This window comes from Rhinoderma darwinii, chromosome 11, assembly GCF_050947455.1.
Source record: "Rhinoderma darwinii isolate aRhiDar2 chromosome 11, aRhiDar2.hap1, whole genome shotgun sequence".
Lineage (NCBI taxonomy): Eukaryota > Metazoa > Chordata > Amphibia > Anura > Rhinodermatidae > Rhinoderma > Rhinoderma darwinii.
The window spans coordinates 7,553,038-7,571,629 of record NC_134697.1 but is presented as its reverse complement, the minus strand read 5'-3'; the positions used below and the strand labels follow the sequence as shown (position 1 = coordinate 7,571,629).

At 44.6% G+C, this 18,592-nt stretch overlaps 1 protein-coding gene across 3 annotated transcripts in view; it reads right to left on the bottom strand.

Annotated features, from left to right (window-relative positions):
* Positions 1-18,592, bottom strand: part of SORCS1 (sortilin related VPS10 domain containing receptor 1) — a 536,576-nt gene that overhangs the window by 166,791 nt on the left and 351,193 nt on the right. For all 3 annotated transcript variants that reach the window (XM_075842830.1, XM_075842831.1, XM_075842832.1), the window contains exons 4-5: positions 17,994-18,152; positions 16,156-16,229 (exon numbers count right to left, since the gene is read on the bottom strand). In XM_075842830.1, coding sequence (XP_075698945.1) covers positions 16,156-16,229; positions 17,994-18,152 — 233 coding nt within the window. The remainder of the gene's footprint in view (positions 1-16,155; positions 16,230-17,993; positions 18,153-18,592) is intronic.

The following is an 18,592-nucleotide window of genomic DNA, read 5'->3' as shown; positions in this document are numbered from 1 at the left end:
GCGCCGATCTGCTGCAATACGAGATAGGGGTTTGAAAATCTGGTGACAGAGCCTCTTTAAATATTGGGTGCAAAATATAACGGCACCGATATCTAAATAACGGAGGAGGATAGGAAAAAATGTAAAGTGCCCCAGGGTTTGTGCAGCCCTGCCCGTTATATGCTGCACAACAGAGAAGGTGAAAGGTTCTCTTCAATGCATTAAAAGTCAAGATAAAGATGGCTACATCTGTATTCTGCAGCGGTGCACACAAATTGTAATCTCTCAGATCATCCAGGAGTACAGGATCTCACAGTCTAATCTCCCCGTCTCAAATGAAATCTATCACTCGCCTCATCCTTGACCCAGGATCTCACAATCTAATCTCTTTATCACATACACACGCTGAGACCAATCTTAGGCTATGTTCACACGCAAACTCAAAAACGTCTGAAAATACGGAGCTGCTTTCAAGGGAAAACAGCTCCTGATTTTCAGATGTTTTTTAAGCCACTAGCAATTTTCGCTGCATTTTTTACGGCTGTTTTTGGAGCTTTTTTCAATAAAGTCAATGGAAAAACGGCCCCGTAAAAAAAAAAACGGCCCGTCGGAACAGAACGCCATTTTTCCCATTGAAATCAATGGGCAGATGTTTGGAGGCATTCTGTTTCCGATTTCTTAGCCGTTTTTCGTGCGTTTACGGCCCGAAAAACGTCCGAAAACACTCTGTGTGAGCATCCCCTTATAGGAAGCACGTGACCCCTTAGGGTAGGAACACACTTGGCATAAACACTGCAGACTTTCCGCAGTGTATTACTGAAGCAGCAGCGAGGGCGAGATTTCAACAAATCTCATCCTCACACAGCAGAAAAAAAGCTGCCGAAAAAAACGCCCATAAATTGAGCTGCAGTGCATATTTTTCAGCTGCAGCATGTCAAGTAATACTGCGGGATCGCAGCTCTTCTGTTGCAGATTTTCCCCATTGAATTCAATGTGGTGCTTTAACCAAAGTGGTGTGTGTTGCGATATTTGTGGCGGAATCACAGTGATTCCACCGCAAAAATCGCAAGTCAGATAAAATTTTTTTTATACTTACCCAGAATTCCCTGCTTCTTCTCCAGTCCGGCCTCCTGGTATGATATTTCATCTCATGTGACCGCTGCAGCCAATCACAGGCTACAACGGTCACATGGCCTGCAACGTCATCCCAAGAGTCCGGACTGCGCACACAGAAGAGGGAGGGGGTAAGTATGAAGGTTTTTTTTTATTTTTCCGGCACAATGTGGTGCGGCTTTTCGGACGGCATTCCCTGCTCCGCGTTCAGAGCGGATACGCTGAGCAGCTGGACACTGTGTATCCGCCCTGAGCAATGATCAGTAAAGTATGGGGATGAGCGATCATTACTCCGATCGCTCGTCCTCGTACATTTCTACCATGTCGGCAGCACATCGTTGTTTGTAGAGGGAGATGCGCTGCCGACAACGATAATATTTTGAGATGCATAAACGATACAATCAGCCGATGAATGAGCGTTTGCTTATTCGTCGTCTGATCATTGCCCCCCTGTTTACATAGGGCAATGATCGGGAACAAGCATTCATATGAACACTTGTTTTCCCAATCATTGGCCATGTAAGGCTATGTGCACACGCTTAAAGAGGCTCTGTCACCAGATTTTGCAGCCCCTATCTGCTATTGCAGCAGATCGGCGCTGCAATGTAGATTACAGTAACGTTTTTATTTTTAAAAAACAAGCATTTTTGGCCAAGTTATGACCATTTTCGTATTTATGCAAATGAGGCTTGCAAAAGTACAACTGGGCGTGTTGAAAAGTAAAAGTACAACTGGGCGTGTATTATGTGCATACATCGGGGCGTGTTTACTACTATTACTACGGTAGCTGGGCGTTGTGTATAGAAGTGTCATCCACTTCTCTTCACAACGCCCAGCTTCTGGCAGTGCAGCACTGTGACGTCACTCACAGGTCCTGCATCGTGTCGGCACTAGAGGCTACAGATGATTCTGCAGCAGCATCGGCGTTTGCAGGTAAGTCGATGTAGCTACTTACCTGCAAATGCTGATGCTGCTGCAGAATCAACTGTAGCCTCTGGTGCCGACACGATGCAGGACCTGTGAGTGACGTCACAGATCTGCACTGTCAGAAGCTGGGCGTTCTGAAGAGAAGTGGATGACACTTCTATACACAACGCCCAGCTAGTAAAAGTAGTAAACACGCCCCGATGTACGCACATAATACACGCCCAGTTGGACTTTTACTTTTCAACACGCCCAGTTGTACTTTTGCAAGCCTCATTTGCATAAATACGAAAATGGTCATAACTTGGCCAAAAATGCTCGTTTTTAAAAAATAAAAACGTTACTGTAATCTACATTGCAGCGCCTATCTGCTGCAATAGCAGATAGGGGCTGCAAAATCTGGTGACAGAGCCTCTTTAATAAAAAAACGTCTGAAAATACGGAGCTGTTTTCAAGGGAAAACAGTTCCTGATTTTCAGCCATTTTTTAAGCAACTTGCGCTTTTCACGGATGTTTTTGATGCTGTTTTTCTATGGAGTCAATGAAAAACGGCTCCAAAAACGGCTCATGAAGTGACACGCACTTCCTTCTTGTGGGCGTTTTTTTTACGTGGCCATTATTCAAAACGGTCGCGTAAAAAAAACGCCCCGTCGGAACTGAAAGCCGTTTTTCCTATTGAAATCAATGGGCAGATGTTTGGAGGCGTTCTGCTTCTTATTTTCCGTCCGTTTTTTGGCCTGAAAAACGACCGGAAATAAGCCGTGTGAACATACCCTAAAAGGTCCTCTAGAAAAATAAAAAAATCTGTGCTGCATAATATATCTTTACAGGGACCGGAGCGTTTCTTTTCTGATTCAGAGCTCCAAACCCTCCCCTGCGCTCCTCAGCTGTAGCTTTTGTGTTCTTACATTTATGTAACTGTATCAGGTCTGGTTTTGTACAGGTAGATATGACGATTTTTTTAGGTATCAGTGTGGGGTATAGAAAAGTTGGGTTTTTTATATCATTCATCAATTCTTTAGCTGGTACAAATCTCTTTACTCCTGCATTATAATATTATTGTTTTGTGACTGCTATTTATTTATAATAATATATTGTATCTATTTCATTCTTTCGATACTTTCTTTTTTTTGTGTAACTTTGTTTGTTACATATTGTGGGATTTGCAGGACATGTTTCCCTTGGATGCCTATCATCATGTGATAATGGAGCTGAGCTTCCTTTGAGTTAGAAGAGCCGTGATGGCGATTATTTGGAGGAGAAGCGATAAATGGGTCATCAAGTGGTTGGGGGTAAACATTCGCTATATGATAATACTGATCATGTAAACTCTCTTGTGACCAGGGAACATTGGTTTGTGAGGTGTGTTTGGCCGTGCCCGGAAAGAGATTAAGTGCCCCAGTAAGAAGGGGGTCATTGTCCAATGTTAGGAGGGGTCTGAATGTCTGGCCTTACTACAGTGAAGCAATTCTCAATAATTGGTGCTCAGTGGTCTCGGTAAGGCAGCGCGCAGTATAATCAGCCACTGGTTGGTGCCCAATGGATGAATCTAGCAGCGCAATCTTAGTAGGGCACTGCCTGATGATAGCGTCAGTCGTAATGGGCCTGCTGGTAGTGGTTCAGTGGTGTAGTCTCAGTAAGGGAGTGCCCGATGGTCATGATGCAATGGGGTAGTCTAATTAGGTTAGTGCCATATGGTCTTAGTACAGTGGTGTAGTCTCAGTAGGGCAGTGCCTGGTGCTCTTGGCATAATGGAGTAGTTTCAGTAAAGAAGTGCTCGGTGCCTGTGGTACAATGGAGTAGTCTCAATGCAGTAATGCCTGGCGGTCTTGGTATAGGGGGGTAGTTTTAGTGTAGAAATGTTCGGTGGCTGTGGTACAGTGGAGTAGTCTAATTGGAGCAGTGCCTGGTGATCTTGGTATAGTGGGGTAGTTTCAGTAAAGAAGTCCTCAGTGGCTGTGGTACAATGGATTAGTCTAGTTGGGGCAGTGCCTGGTGGTCTCGGTATAGTGGGGTAGTTTGAGTAAACATGTCCTCAGTGGCTGTGGTACAATGGATTAGTCTAATTGGGGTAGTTACTGGTGGTCTTTGTGCTGTACATTTGTGTTAGGATTATTATTTGTTTGTGTTACATTTATACTTTAATGGAGTTTTAAGAGATTAGAAACAAATGGTCTTCTTCCGCCCCCCAAACAGTGCCACTCCTGTTCACGTGGCTGTGTCTGGTATTGCAGCTCAGCCGCATTTAAGTGAATATCCTACACAGTCCATGTCAGGCTGTTTTTGGAGAACGAGCAGCCATGTTTTCCTAATCTCATACAAACCCTTTAAAGTTTAGATTCCACTTTTAACATTATACAGAAGTCAACCAGAATAGAGAAGCCAAGACTGTAGAAGACGCCATCATTTAGTAAGTCCCTGACACTATCTACAGAGGTAATATCCCATAAAAATAAGCAGAATGAGAACATGTTTTTCTAGGTGCCTACAGCGGAATGACTGGATGAGCAGAAATACTTTAGCAAACATTATCTTGTCAAAATTCAGCTGTAACGTCTCTCTCCTCCACACATGATAATGGCTTTGTAATTCAATTATAGCTGCTATTTGTATTGAGGGATTTATCTTCTGCAAATATCTGCATTGGTGCGAATCTGCGATCATAAATCGTATGCGCCGAACAAGAGTATTCCACTGAACGTTCCAGTAAGAAGCTGCACTTTTCTGTCATAATGTATATGGAGCCGCTCGGGGTAATCGAACCTTCTACAAGTAAAAGGAACTGACGGAACAGTTCTACGAGAACGGAGCTTAGGGAATTTTACAAGTTTTACGAGAAAATATTGACTGCACTACAAAAGTTTTAGAACTTCCATTATTGGTTTGTTTCACCAGATGAATGGCCCTATAGCTTCCCAGCACGATATCCTTAGTTATTCGATTCAAACAATCATACAGGGGTATAGCAGAGCTGAGTTTGTTTTGGTGCATTGTCTAGAGTCTGAGTTAAGGGGATTCTGTAGGTTTATTTGCAGTCCTTATAACCCATCATTAGATCACAAAGTGGTTTATATGTGTAGTATTTAAAGAAATTAGTCATGCGCCACCCACTAAGGCCTTGCACTAGGCATAACACAACTGGAGTGCTCCTTTAAATTTTGAAATGTCCCTCATAAAAAAATAAATAATCAATGGTGGACAATATGGTTGGTTTTATTCTAGAATAATGCGGAAGCAAATACCGGCTCAGCTGCCGTTTCTAATGATTTGAACTAACAGCATCATATACATCTATTACGTTTGTACTAATATTGCTGCCCAGAATAGTTAAAGAATTCCTCAAGCCAAAACTGAAAATGTGCCTATGCTCTGGACTCTGCAGTGACTGTGTGCAGTCTTTCTTTTGTAAGATTTCTTCTGTCTGAATTCACCATTGTCAGCCATATTAGCTCTCATGGGGTGGATTTTACTGTCACTCGGTCATTGGGAGGCTCCTCCCCCTCCCTCTTATAGCTCCCCTTGGCAGTCAATCACAGTGGGAGAATCCTCCTATCCCTCTCGCTATGCAGAGACATACCTTATTGAAATTTTTATACAATGTGAAGCATTATTTGGGTTCATTGGCCAAATGTATATTTGCCCATCTGGGATGTGTCTTATGGAATAGAACCTACACACTAATCTATAGTCTATAAAATATAATATTTTTTTTCTATAGAAAAACAAAAACACACTGGGAAGTATAGAGGAACTGGGACATCAGTGAAGGAGGAAGTAGCTAACTTCTCCAGCTAAGATTTCAATAGAAATGAATACAGACATAACTATTCTGAACCCTGAGACACGGCCCTGACAAGTTTTTGTTTAACTTCCGGAATTAAAATGTTGCCTTATCAACATCTGAATGTTATTGATTTTCTGGGGCCAAATGAAGCTCACAATGCCATATTTTGTTGCCCCTAAACATTGGGACACAGACATGTTTGTTCAGAAAGACCCAGGTAAAACTATTTAGGTAAAACTAGTACTGTGTTATGAATAGTGCTGGCCTGAGGGGGCGCTGTTTGATTCATATTCTCTCTTTGGTGATCTTTTTATTCCTGGGTCATGCACCGCTCCTTCAGGCCAGCACTAGATTTATGACAGTGCATCAGTTTTCACTGCTTTTCTGCTTTGAAGAAGTATTCCCATCTTAGACATTGATGATATATCAACATGAACCCCTGTTTGCCCCCCCCCCCCAGAGAGGAGAAGATGAGGTGGAGAGGTGGAGAATCATGTGTGGGGCTCCCCCTATTGTAGTCTATAGAAGTTGTAAACTTTTAGAAGTGGTAATGCAAACTTAAACATTAAAAAGTGGCACACGTATATAGTAACTCTGTACAGCACACATATATAGTACCTCTATACAGCACACATATATAGTACCTCTATACAGCACATATATAGTACCTCTATACAGCACACATATATAGTATCTCTATACAGCACACATATATAGTACCTCTATACAGCACACATATATAGTAACTCTGTACAGCACACATACAGTGGAGGAAATAAGTATTTGATCCCTTGCTGATTTTGTAAGTTTGCCCACTGTCAAAGACATGAACAGTCTAGAATTTTTAGGCTAGGTTAATTTTACCAGTGAGAGATAGATTATATAAAAAAAATAACAAAATCACATAGTCAAAATGATATATATTTATTTGCATTGTGCACAGAGAAATAAGTATTTGATCCCCTACCAACCATTAAGAGTTCAGCCTCCTCCAGACCAGTTACACGCTCCAAATCAACTTGGTGCCTGCATTAAAGACAGTTCTTACATGGTCACCTGTATAAAAGACTCCTGTCCACAGACTCCATTAATCAGTCTGACTCTAACATCTACAACATGGGCAAGACCAAAGAGCTTTCTAAGGGCGGGTTCACACATGGCGGAATTTCACTTAAATTCCGCTGCGGACACTCCGCAGCGTTAATCCGCAGCGGAGCCGTTTCTCCATTGACTTTCACTTTAATTTAGCAGTGTTCGTTTACACGATGCGTACAATTCCGCTGCGGAGCATAGGCTGCGGAGCGGAATGTGGTGTCCGCAGCATGCTCTGTCTGTTGCGGAGCAGTGGCGGACTGGTTGCGGACTCATGGCGGAATTTCTCCATTGACTTCAATGGAGAGTCAAAATTCCGCAATGAAGTCCGCAGATCTTATGTGTGCTGCGGAGCGTATTGTTTTTACTACCATGACATTTCTTCATTCTGGCTGGACCTATGTATTTCTAGGTCTACAGCCAGACTGAGGAAGTCAATGGGGCTCCCGTAATGACGGGAGCGTTGCTAGGAGACGTCTGTAAATAGTCACTGTCCAGGGTGCTGAAAGAGTTACGCGATCGGCAGTAACTGTTTCTGCACCCGGGACAGTGACTACCGATCTCAATATACAGCAACCTGTAAAAAAACATATAAGTTCATACTTACCGAGAACTCCCTGCGTCTGTCTCCAGTCCGGCCTCCCAGGATGACGTTTCAGTGTAAGTGACGGCTGCAGCCAATCACAGGCCAAGCACAGGCTGCAGCGGTCACATGGACTGGAGCGTCATCCAGGGAGGTCGGGCCGGATGCCGAAAGAGGGACGCGTCACCAAGACAACGGGCGGTAAGTATGAATTTCTTTGACTTTCACTAGGGAAAGTGCTGTCCCTTCTCTCTATCCTGCACTGAATAGGGAGAAGAGAAGCACTTTTCCTGCAGTCCGCAGCGGCCAGTCCGCATCAATTTTCTGCACATTTTGTGCAGATCCGCTGCAGAATCTGCAACACAGATTCTGTGCGGCATTGATGCGGACAGTTGCGGAGGAATTCCGCCATGTGTGGTCATGCCCTAAGGATGTCAGGGACAAGATCATAGACCTGCACAAGGCTGGAATGGGCTACAAAACCATAAGTAAGACGCTGGGTGAGAAGGAGACAACTGTTGGTGCAATAGTAAGAAAATGGAAGACATACAAAATGACTGTCAATCGACATCGATATGGGTCTCCATGCAAAATCTCACCTCATGGGGTATCCTTGATCCTGAGGAAGGTGAGAGCTCAGCCGAAAACTATACGGGGGGAACTTGTTAATGATCTCAAGGCAGCTGGGACCACAGTCACCAAGAAAACCATTGGTAACACATTACGCCGAAATGGATTAAAATCCTGCAGTGCCCGCAAGGTCCCCCTGCTCAAGAAGGCACATGTACAGGCCCGTCTGAAGTTTGCAAATGAACATCTGGATGATTCTGAGAGTGATTGGGAGAAGGTGCTGTGGTCAGATGAGACTAAAATTGAGCTCGTTGGCATTAACTCAACTCGCCGTGTTTGGAGGAAGAGAAATTCTGCCTATGACCCAAAGAACACCGTACCCACTGTCAAGCATGGAGGTGGAAACATTATGTTTTGGGGGTGTTTCTCTGCTAAGGGCACAGGGCTACTTCACCGCATCAATGGGAGAATGGATGGAGCCATGTACTGTCAAATCCTGAGTGACAACCTCCTTCCCTCCACCAGGACATTAAAAATGGCTCGTGGCTGGGTCTTCCAGCACGACAATTACCCAAAACATACAGCCAAGGCAACAAAGGAGTGGCTCAAAAAGAAGCACATTAAGGTCATGGAGTGGCCTAGCCAGTCTCCAGACCTTAATCCCATCGAAAACTTATGGAGGGAGCTGAAGATCCGAGTTGCCAAGCGACAGCCTCGAAATCGTAATGATTTACAGATGATCTGCAAAGAGGAGTGGGCCAAAATTCCATCTAACATGTGTGCAAACCTCATCATCAACTACTAAAAATGTCTGACTGCTGTGCTTGCCAACAAGGGTTTTGCCACCAAGTATTAAGTCTTGTTTGCCAAAGGGATCAAATACTTATTTCTCTGTGCACAATGCAAATAAATATATATAATTTTGACAATGTGATTTTTTTTTGATTTTTTTTTAATATAATCTATCTCTCACTGGTAAAATTAACCTATCCTAAAAATTCTAGACTGTTCATGTCTTTGACAGTGGGCAAACTTACAAAATCAGCAAGGGGTCAAATACTTATTTCCTCCACTGTATATAGTACCTCTATACAGCACACATATATAGTACCTCTATACAGCACACATATATAGTACCTCTGTACAGCACACATCTATAGTACCTCTGTACAGCACACATCTATAGTACCTCTATACAGCACACATCTATAGTACCTCTATACAGCACACATCTATAGTACCTCTATACAGCACACATATATAGTACCTCTATACAGCACACATATATAGTAACTCTGTACAGCACACATATATAGTACCTCTATACAGCACACATCTATAGTACCTCTATAGTACCTCTATACAGCACACATATATAGTACCTCTGTACAGCACACATATATAGTACCTCTGTACAGCACACATATATAGTACCTCTGTACAGCACACATATATAGTACCTCTGTACAGCACACATATATAGTACCTCTATACAGCACACATATATAGTACCTCTATACAGCACACATATATAGTACCTCTATACAGCACACATATATAGTACCTCTATACAGCACACATATATAGTACCTCTGTACATCACACATCTATAGTACCTCTATACAGCACACATATATAGTACCTCTATAGTACCTCTATAGTACCTCTATACAGCACACATATATAGTACCTCTATACATCACACATATATATAGTACCTCTATACAGCACACATATATAGTACCTCTATACAGCACACATATATAGTACCTCTATACAGCACACATCTATAGTACCATTGTACAGCACACATCTATAGTACCTCTATACAGCACACATATATAGTACCTCTATACAGCACACATATATAGTACCTCTATACAGCACACATATATAGTACCTCTATACAGCACACATATATAGTACCTCTATACAGCACACATATATAGTATCTCTGTACAGCACACATCTATAGTACCTCTATATAGCACACATATATAGTACCTCTATAGTACCTCTATACATCACACATATATAGTACCTCTATACAGCACACATATATAGTACCTCTATACAGCACACATCTATAGTACCTCTATACAGCACACATATATAGTACCTCTATAGTACCTCTATACAGCACACATATATAGTACCTCTATACAGCACACATATATAGTACCTCTATACAGCACACATATATAGCACTACCACAGTTTATGATATAAACACACACATATATACACAATAAACTTATATATACAATTATGCACACACAAACACATTAAACACGCACATACATGCAAATATATACACACTACACACATACATAGACACATTACAGACACATTACACACATATATTTACACAAATTACACACACATACATACCCATTGCACACATACAATACACACACACACACACTATACACACCGTTACAAACATTACACACAAATAGATACACATTACATACACACAGATTCAGACATATAGTACACATACTTAACTCTCCTGCAGAGCTGTCACATCCCAGCAGTGGTGAGGGAGCATTGGTAAAGCAGAGAACACAGCTGCTTCCTGCCTGAACTGCTAAATGAACCCCCTCCCTCTCCTGCACGTCCCGACACAGCTGTTTCCGGCCTGAGCTGCTATCTGCACCTTCTCCTGCACGTCCCGGTAGAGCTGCTTCCTGCCTGAGCTGCTATCTGCACCTTCTCCTTCACGTCCTGGTAGAGCTGCTTCCTGCCTGAGCTGCTATCTGCACCTTCTCCTTCACGTCCCGGTAGAGCTGCTTCCTGCCTGAGCTGCTATCTGCACCTTCTCCTTCACGTCCCGGTAGAGCTGCTTCCTGCCTGAGCTGCTATCTGCACCTTCTCCTGCACGTACCGGTAGAGCTGCTTCCTGCCTGAGCTGCTATCTGCACCTTCTCCTTCACGTCCCGGTAGAGCTGCTTCCTGCCTGAGCTGCTATCTGCACCTTCTCCTTCACGTCCCGGTAGAGCTGCTTCCTGCCTGAGCTACTATCTGCACCTTCTCCTGCACGTACCGGTAGAGCTGCTTCCTGCCTGAGCTGCTATCTGCACCTTCTCCTTCACGTCCCGGTAGAGCTGCTTCCTGCCTGAGCTGCTATCTGCACCTTCTCCTGCACGTACCGGTAGAGCTGCTTCCTGCCTGAGCTGCTATCTGCACCTTCTCCTTCACGTCCCGGTAGAGCTGCTTCCTGCCTGAGCTGCTATCTGCACCTTCTCCTGCACGTACCGGTAGAGCTGCTTCCTGCCTGAGCTGCTATCTGCACCTTCTCCTTCACGTCCCGGTAGAGCTGCTTCCTGCCTGAGCTGCTATCTGCACCTTCTCCTGCACGTACCGGTAGAGCTGCTTCCTGCCTGAGCTGCTATCTGCACCTTCTCCTGCACGTACCGGTAGAGCTGCTTCCTGCCTGAGCTGCTATCTGCACCTTCTCCTGCACGTACCGGTAGAGCTGCTTCCTGCCTGAGCTGCTATCTGCACCTTCTCCTTCACGTCCCGGTAGAGCTGCTTCCTGCCTGAGCTGCTATCTGCACCTTCTCCTTCACGTCCCGGTAGAGCTGCTTCCTGCCTGAGCTGCTATCTGCACCTTCTCCTGCACGTACTGGTAGAGCTGCTTCCTGCCTGAGCTGCTATCTGCACCTTCTCCTTCACGTCCCGGTAGAGCTGCTTCCTGCCTGAGCTGCTATCTGCACCTTCTCCTGCACGTACCGGTAGAGCTGCTTCCTGCCTGAGCTGCTATCTGCACCTTCTCCTTCACGTCCCGGTAGAGCTGCTTCCTGCCTGAGCTGCTATCTGCACCTTCTCCTGCACGTACCGGTAGAGCTGCTTCCTGCCTGAGCTGCTATCTGCACCTTCTCCTGCACGTACCGGTAGAGCTGCTTCCTGCCTGAGCTGCTATCTGCACCTTCTCCTTCACGTCCCGGTAGAGCTGCTTCCTGCCTGAGCTACTATCTGCACCTTCTCCTGCACGTACCGGTAGAGCTGCTTCCTGCCTGAGCTGCTATCTGCACCTTCTCCTTCACGTCCCGGTAGAGCTGCTTCCTGCCTGAGCTGCTATCTGCACCTTCTCCTGCACGTACCGGTAGAGCTGCTTCCTGCCTGAGCTGCTATCTGCACCTTCTCCTTCACGTCCCGGTAGAGCTGCTTCCTGCCTGAGCTGCTATCTGCACCTTCTCCTGCACGTACCGGTAGAGCTGCTTCCTGCCTGAGTTGCTATCTGCACCTTCTCCTGCACGTACCGGTAGAGCTGCTTCCTGCCTGAGCTGCTATCTGCACCTTCTCCTTCACGTCCCGGTAGAGCTGCTTCCTGCCTGAGCTGCTATCTACACCTTCTCCTGCACGTACCGGTAGAGCTGCTTCCTGCCTGAGCTGCTATCTGCACCTTCTCCTTCACGTCCCGGTAGAGCTGCTTCCTGCCTGAGCTGCTATCTGCACCTTCTCCTTCACGTCCCGGTAGAGCTGCTTCCTGCCTGAGCTGCTATCTGCACCTTCTCCTGCACGTACCGGTAGAGCTGCTTCCTGCCTGAGCTGCTATCTGCACCTTCTCCTTCACGTCCCGGTAGAGCTGCTTCCTGCCTGAGCTGCTATCTGCACCTTCTCCTGCACGTACCGGTAGCGCTTCTTCCTGCCTCAGCTGCTATCTGCACCTTCTCCTTCACGTCCCGGTAGAGCTGCTTCCTGCCTGAGCTGCTATCTGCACCTTCTCCTGAACGTCCCACCAGAGCTGCTATCTGCACCCCCTCCCTCTACTGCACGTTCCACCAGAGCTGCTATCTGCACCCCCTCCCTCTCCTGCACGTTCCACCAGAGCTGCATCTGCACCCCCTCCCTCTCCTGCACGTTCCACCGGAGCTGCTATCTGCACCCCCTCCCTCTCCTGCATGTTACACCAGAGCTGCTATCTGCACCCCCTCCCTCTCCTGCACGTTCCACCAGAGCTGCTTTCTGCACCCCCTCCCTCTCCTGCATGTTCCACCAGAGCTGCTATCTGCACCCCCTCCCTCTCCTGCATGTTCCACCAGAGCTGCTTTCTGCACCCCCTCCCTCTCCTGCACGTTCCACCAGAGCTGCTATCTGCACCCCCTCCCTCTCCTGCATGTTACACCAGAGCTGCTATCTGCACCCCCTCCCTCTCCTGCACGTTCCACCAGAGCTGCTTTCTGCACCCCCTCCCTCTCCTGCATGTTCCACCAGAGCTGCTATCTGCACCCCCTCCCTCTCCTGCATGTTCCACCAGAGCTGCTTTCTGCACCCCCTCCCTCTCCTGCATGTTACACCAGAGCTGCTTCCTGTATCAAGCTACAACAGTAAGAAGCTCTGGTTGTTATAACGTTCTGCCGCACAGACAGAAGATGGAGGGGGTAGGCAGGACTTCTAGAGACACACGTCCTGTGTCCCCTCTCCAATTCAAAATCACTGCGCCCTGGGAATGGGCCCAGGTTGCCTCCCCTTGCTACGCACCTGGTCCCAGAACTGTACTATAGATATGACGTAAATGTCTCAGGTGAAATCTGATAATGTGGCCTCAGAGCAAAAAAGTTGATGCTTCCCGTCCTAGACCCTATAACTGGTAGAACATATTATACTGTTGTAGTTCCAGATAAGCTTCCTAGCAACAGGTTGGTTACATACAATATTCGCTTGAGTGACCTCTATGTCCAGATCCAATACTAGAAGCACTGATCAATACCAGACCTTGTAACAACATTGCCCGGATTGTGTAGATCAAACGTTTCCTGATCTTCCAAGATTTAAAGCGTTACATTACATTGACATTCTCACGCCGTTCTGCGCGCAACCCAATTAAAACGATGCAGTGGTGATATATATATACCAGCAAAGAGAAGCAGCAGCACTCTGTTTCCAAACAGAAGTTATCCAGTAATAGATGGATGGAAGTATGCTTGAAAAAGGTCCCAAGGTGGGACGGAAACGTTGCATTGTACCTGCTAATAGACCACTTTTTTTCACTTTTGAACATCGGAGTGCTGCTGGATTTACTTTTGGGATATATATATACATATATATATATTATTTTGTTTTATTTTTTTTAGGGAATATTTACATTTCTTCATGCATTGAGTTTAGGCTTTTCAGTCCCATAATTAAAATCTCATGCTCAAAACGCGTGGGAGAAACCGTTGTTCAATTTCCAAAACTTTCAGTATTTAAAGCAATCCCTAACAATAAAAATGTTCAAACATGTATTCTCTTCTGCATAAAATGTGTATATATATATTTCATGTAAATCAATAACAAGCACTTTTCCATTCTTCGGTACAATGCTCACATTGACTAGTAATGTACATTAATTAGGCGCTACCCACGCCATCCGTCGTTATGGCCCCGTGTTCTGGTAAACAATGACATGAATAGTCCACATTTCCTGCTTTTATATTAGATTAAAAGCCTTCAGAATCAGTAAACGGATCCCCTAAAGTCACATAACGAGACGTAACCCCGGAGTTCCAGAGCCCGAGACTATTAAACCATATCTTATGCTTGAGGAGTCCGGGGAAATCTAGACAAAGTTACCCCATATTTATTACTAAATGATATTATATAATTACAAAGTATAATTGGAGCCGAGAATAATAATTTCTGAAAATGTTTGCTTATTAAAACCTTAAAGTGTATGTCCACTTTGTTTTTAATCTAAATAGATCCAACATTTTTATATATTTTCTGTTCAATTTCTTATTATACCATTATACTGGTCGGAGTTCCGTTTTTCTGATACAGAGCTCCAAATCATATGCAAAGACATTGCGTTACATGATAAAATTCTGCCTGCCTACAGCCACCACTAGGGGGAGCTTAAGAGTTTACTGTATACGGTTTATACATTGAACTCAATAATAACACAGTATGCAGTGAGCTCCCCCTAGTGGTGGCTGCAGGGAATAATTTTATCATGTGACTATCTCTGCAGGGAATTTGGAGCTCTGTTTCAGAAAAACTGAGCTCTGACTGCTATAAAGATATATTGAGCAATTAATTATTTGCACCAAAAAATAAGTAGGAGGTTTAAAGTCAGTGAGATAGATCTCGAGTAAATGAAAAGTCATGTCTCCCACAATTCAGAGGTTTATCTTATAGATTACGCACTGGAGCCTAAGAGTTTTATCAGAGCCCTGCAAATATTAAATGTCATTTGTAGCATTGCTATCCTCTTATGTGGCAGTGGTCCTTCAAGGAATAAAAAGCACGTGCGGCCAGTGCAACCTCTATAGCTGCACCACCGCTGCCCGTAACAGCCAAATACAGATGTAGATATCGTTCTCTTGACTTTTAACGTACAGATGTAGCCATTTTTATCTTGACTTTTAACGCACAAAATACAGTGTCAAGAAACTTTAAATTCACTTTTTCAATGGCTTTTGCTGTGTGATAGCACTCTGCAGCAAGTTATCAGATTTCCCCTAAACTTGGCTACATCTGTACACGTGCTATTTAAATAGGGAGGAGCTAAGCAGGTGCCACAACCTGTGGGTTGTAGGATATATATATATATATATATATATATATATATATATATATAAAAATGTAAATATGTGTGTTAGAGGAAATCCTGTGTGTAATCTGTGTTTAGAGGGGTTGTGAGTTCCACTGAATATAGCAGACATTATAATAATAAGATATCTAGGTACTGCCCTGCCAGAACCTTCCTGCAACCAATGACATCACCAAAGAACTATATTTCCCTGCAGTCCTTGCTGCGGGTTCATGACTATTCCTTCACAGTCTGGGCTCTGCTTGACTCTCTTTCTCTCTACATGTCTTGCTGCAGGAAGAGGAAGGGGCATAAAAAATGGGAGGGCTCTCGTGATGATTGACAGGGACATGACATGAAAAGCGGGGACGGAAGAAAGTCCAGGGAACGTGCTGTAATCTGAGAATGGAGAACGGGAGACCAGAATGAAGCTCCCTGAGATATCACATTTGGTGTTTACCCCGATCCATATCTAGATATTTCGATAATATGTGATTGGAAATGGAATAAATTAAAATGCATAAACTGTAAAGTCAAAATCTGAAATTCACATCATCCAAGTGTTGATAATCACTGGAAAATGAAATCTTACCAATAAAATCGATTTGGTGCCACAGATTCACTTAGAAGCAGCCAACGTCTTCCAAACTCCGATGAGCTGTACAACTGGAGGAGAAAGACAGAAGGAAGAAAGAGAAGGAATGAGTGAAGTCAGAGGGAGCGTGTTAGTAGCAGATCTTATAATGTGCCCATTTTACAGACATTGCTTTACGTCTTGCTGTAAATAGACTTGAAGGACAAGTTCCACCACACTAGAGATCATCCCTGGTCTTTCAGGTTCTCTGTTTTTGAGACAACTCCAACTTCTGTTCCTTGAAGGGGCTGCGTCTTTGTTCCCTTTATATAAAATATCAGAGAGCGTCCCGCTACTGTGCTCTCTAACGATCAGCTGTAATCTGTGGGTAAACCAGTGTTTGATTCTCCTGCAGTGCCACCACAGGAGAAATTAAGTATTACACAGTTCCTTTGAAATCAATGGCCGTCCATTTAATTCATCAAAGTGCAAGGTCCTCCTGAGACGCTATCTGTTCTGGCTAATAGATGAGGGTCCTGACCCTCGCGATTAACCCAGTATTTCAATACAGGTTATACAGTATGATAATAGATTTTGACAGAGTCGAGTCCTGGGAACCCTGCTCTTTCCACTATGTAACTCTCAGTCTGTGACCTACTACAAGATGAGCACACTCCTCTCCTGAAACACTCTGTGCTGATGGGGACCCTGCTCCTACCACTATGTAACTCTCAGAATGTGACCTCCTACAAGATCAGCATACTTCTCTCCTGAAATACTCTGTGCTGATGGGGACTCTGCTCCTACCACTATGTAACACTCAGAATGTGACCTCCTACAAGATGAGCATACTTCTCTCCTGAAATACTCTGTGCTGATGGGGACCCTGCTCCTACCACTATGTAACTCCGTCTGTGACCTCCTACAAGATCAGCATACTTCTCTCCTGAAATACTCTGTGCTGATGGGGATTCTGCTCCTACCACTATGTAACTCCGTCTGTGACCTCCTACAAGATCAGCATACTTCTCTCCTGAAATACTCTGTGCTGATGGGGACCCTGCTCCTACCACTATGTAACTCCGTCTGTGACCTCCTACAAGATCAGCATACTTCTCTCCTGAAATACTCTGTGCTGATGGGGACTCTGCTCCTACCACTATGTAACTCCGTCTGTGACCTCCTACAAGATCAGCATACTTCTCTCCTGAAATACTCTGTGCTGATGGGGACCCTGCTCCTACCACTATGTAACTCCGTCTGTGACCTCCTACAAGATCAGCAGACTTCTCTCCTGAAATACTCTGTGCTGATGGGGACCCTGCTCCTACCACTATGTAACTCCGTCTGTGACCTCCTACAAGATCAGCAGACTTCTCTCCTGAAATACTCTGTGCTGATGGGGACCCTGCTCTTACCACTATGTAACTCCGTCTGTGACCTCCTACAAGATCAGCATACTTCTCTCCTGAAATAATCTGTGCTGCTGGGGTCCCCGCTCCTTCCACTATGTACAGTAATTCTCTGTCTGTGACCTCCCAAAAAATCAGCAGACGCATGTCCTGAAATATTCTGTGCTGCTTTGGAACTTGCTCCTTCCACTAGGTAACTCTCAGTTTGTAACCCCCAACAAGATCAGTATACTCCTCTCCTGAAATATTCTGTGCTGCTTTGGAACCTGCTCCTTCCACTATGTAACTCTCAGTCTGTGACTTCCCACAAGATCTGCAGACTCCTTTCCTGAAATATTCTGTGCTGCTTTGGAACCTGCTGCTTCCACTATCGAACCCTCAGTCTGTGTAGACCCTTCTGTTCTTATTGAATGGCTCTTTCCTTCCAGTATTTGACGCCGTTACCTTTTGGTCTTGGCTGTAGGCCAGGATCCAGTCCTCTTGCTTGGGATGAAACAGCAGGCTCTGGATATAGAAGTTGAGTCTGTATTTCTGATAGGTGGCCCCTTCATCTGAGCTGATCATAAGACTGCTCTCAATCTCTGGGTCAGTCAGGAGCATAATCTGGAATAAGACGAGAAATACTATATAATGTCCATCTATCTCCGGGAGGGAACCAGTCTAAAAACAAGAGCGGTGTGAAGATAATACAGATGTAGCCAAGTTTATCTTGACTCTGATATCTTGCTACAGCGTGATATCACACAACAAAAGCCATAGAAGAAGTCATTGAAAAAGTCAAGTTCAAGTTTCTTGCCGCTGAGTATTTAATGCATTAAAAGTCAAGATAAAGATGGCTACATCTGTACGTCTTATATCATAGGTAACAACAATCCCTTATAAGTCATCTACCAAACACTAGTATATTTTGTGAACTTAATATCCTGCATTTAAAAAGGGTTTCCCACTACTATCCACGGAAGAAGTGATAAAAGATAGTTAGGGTCTGACAATTGGGACCCCACAGATCACTAAAAGGGGGATCTACTATCTCCCGTTCCCTG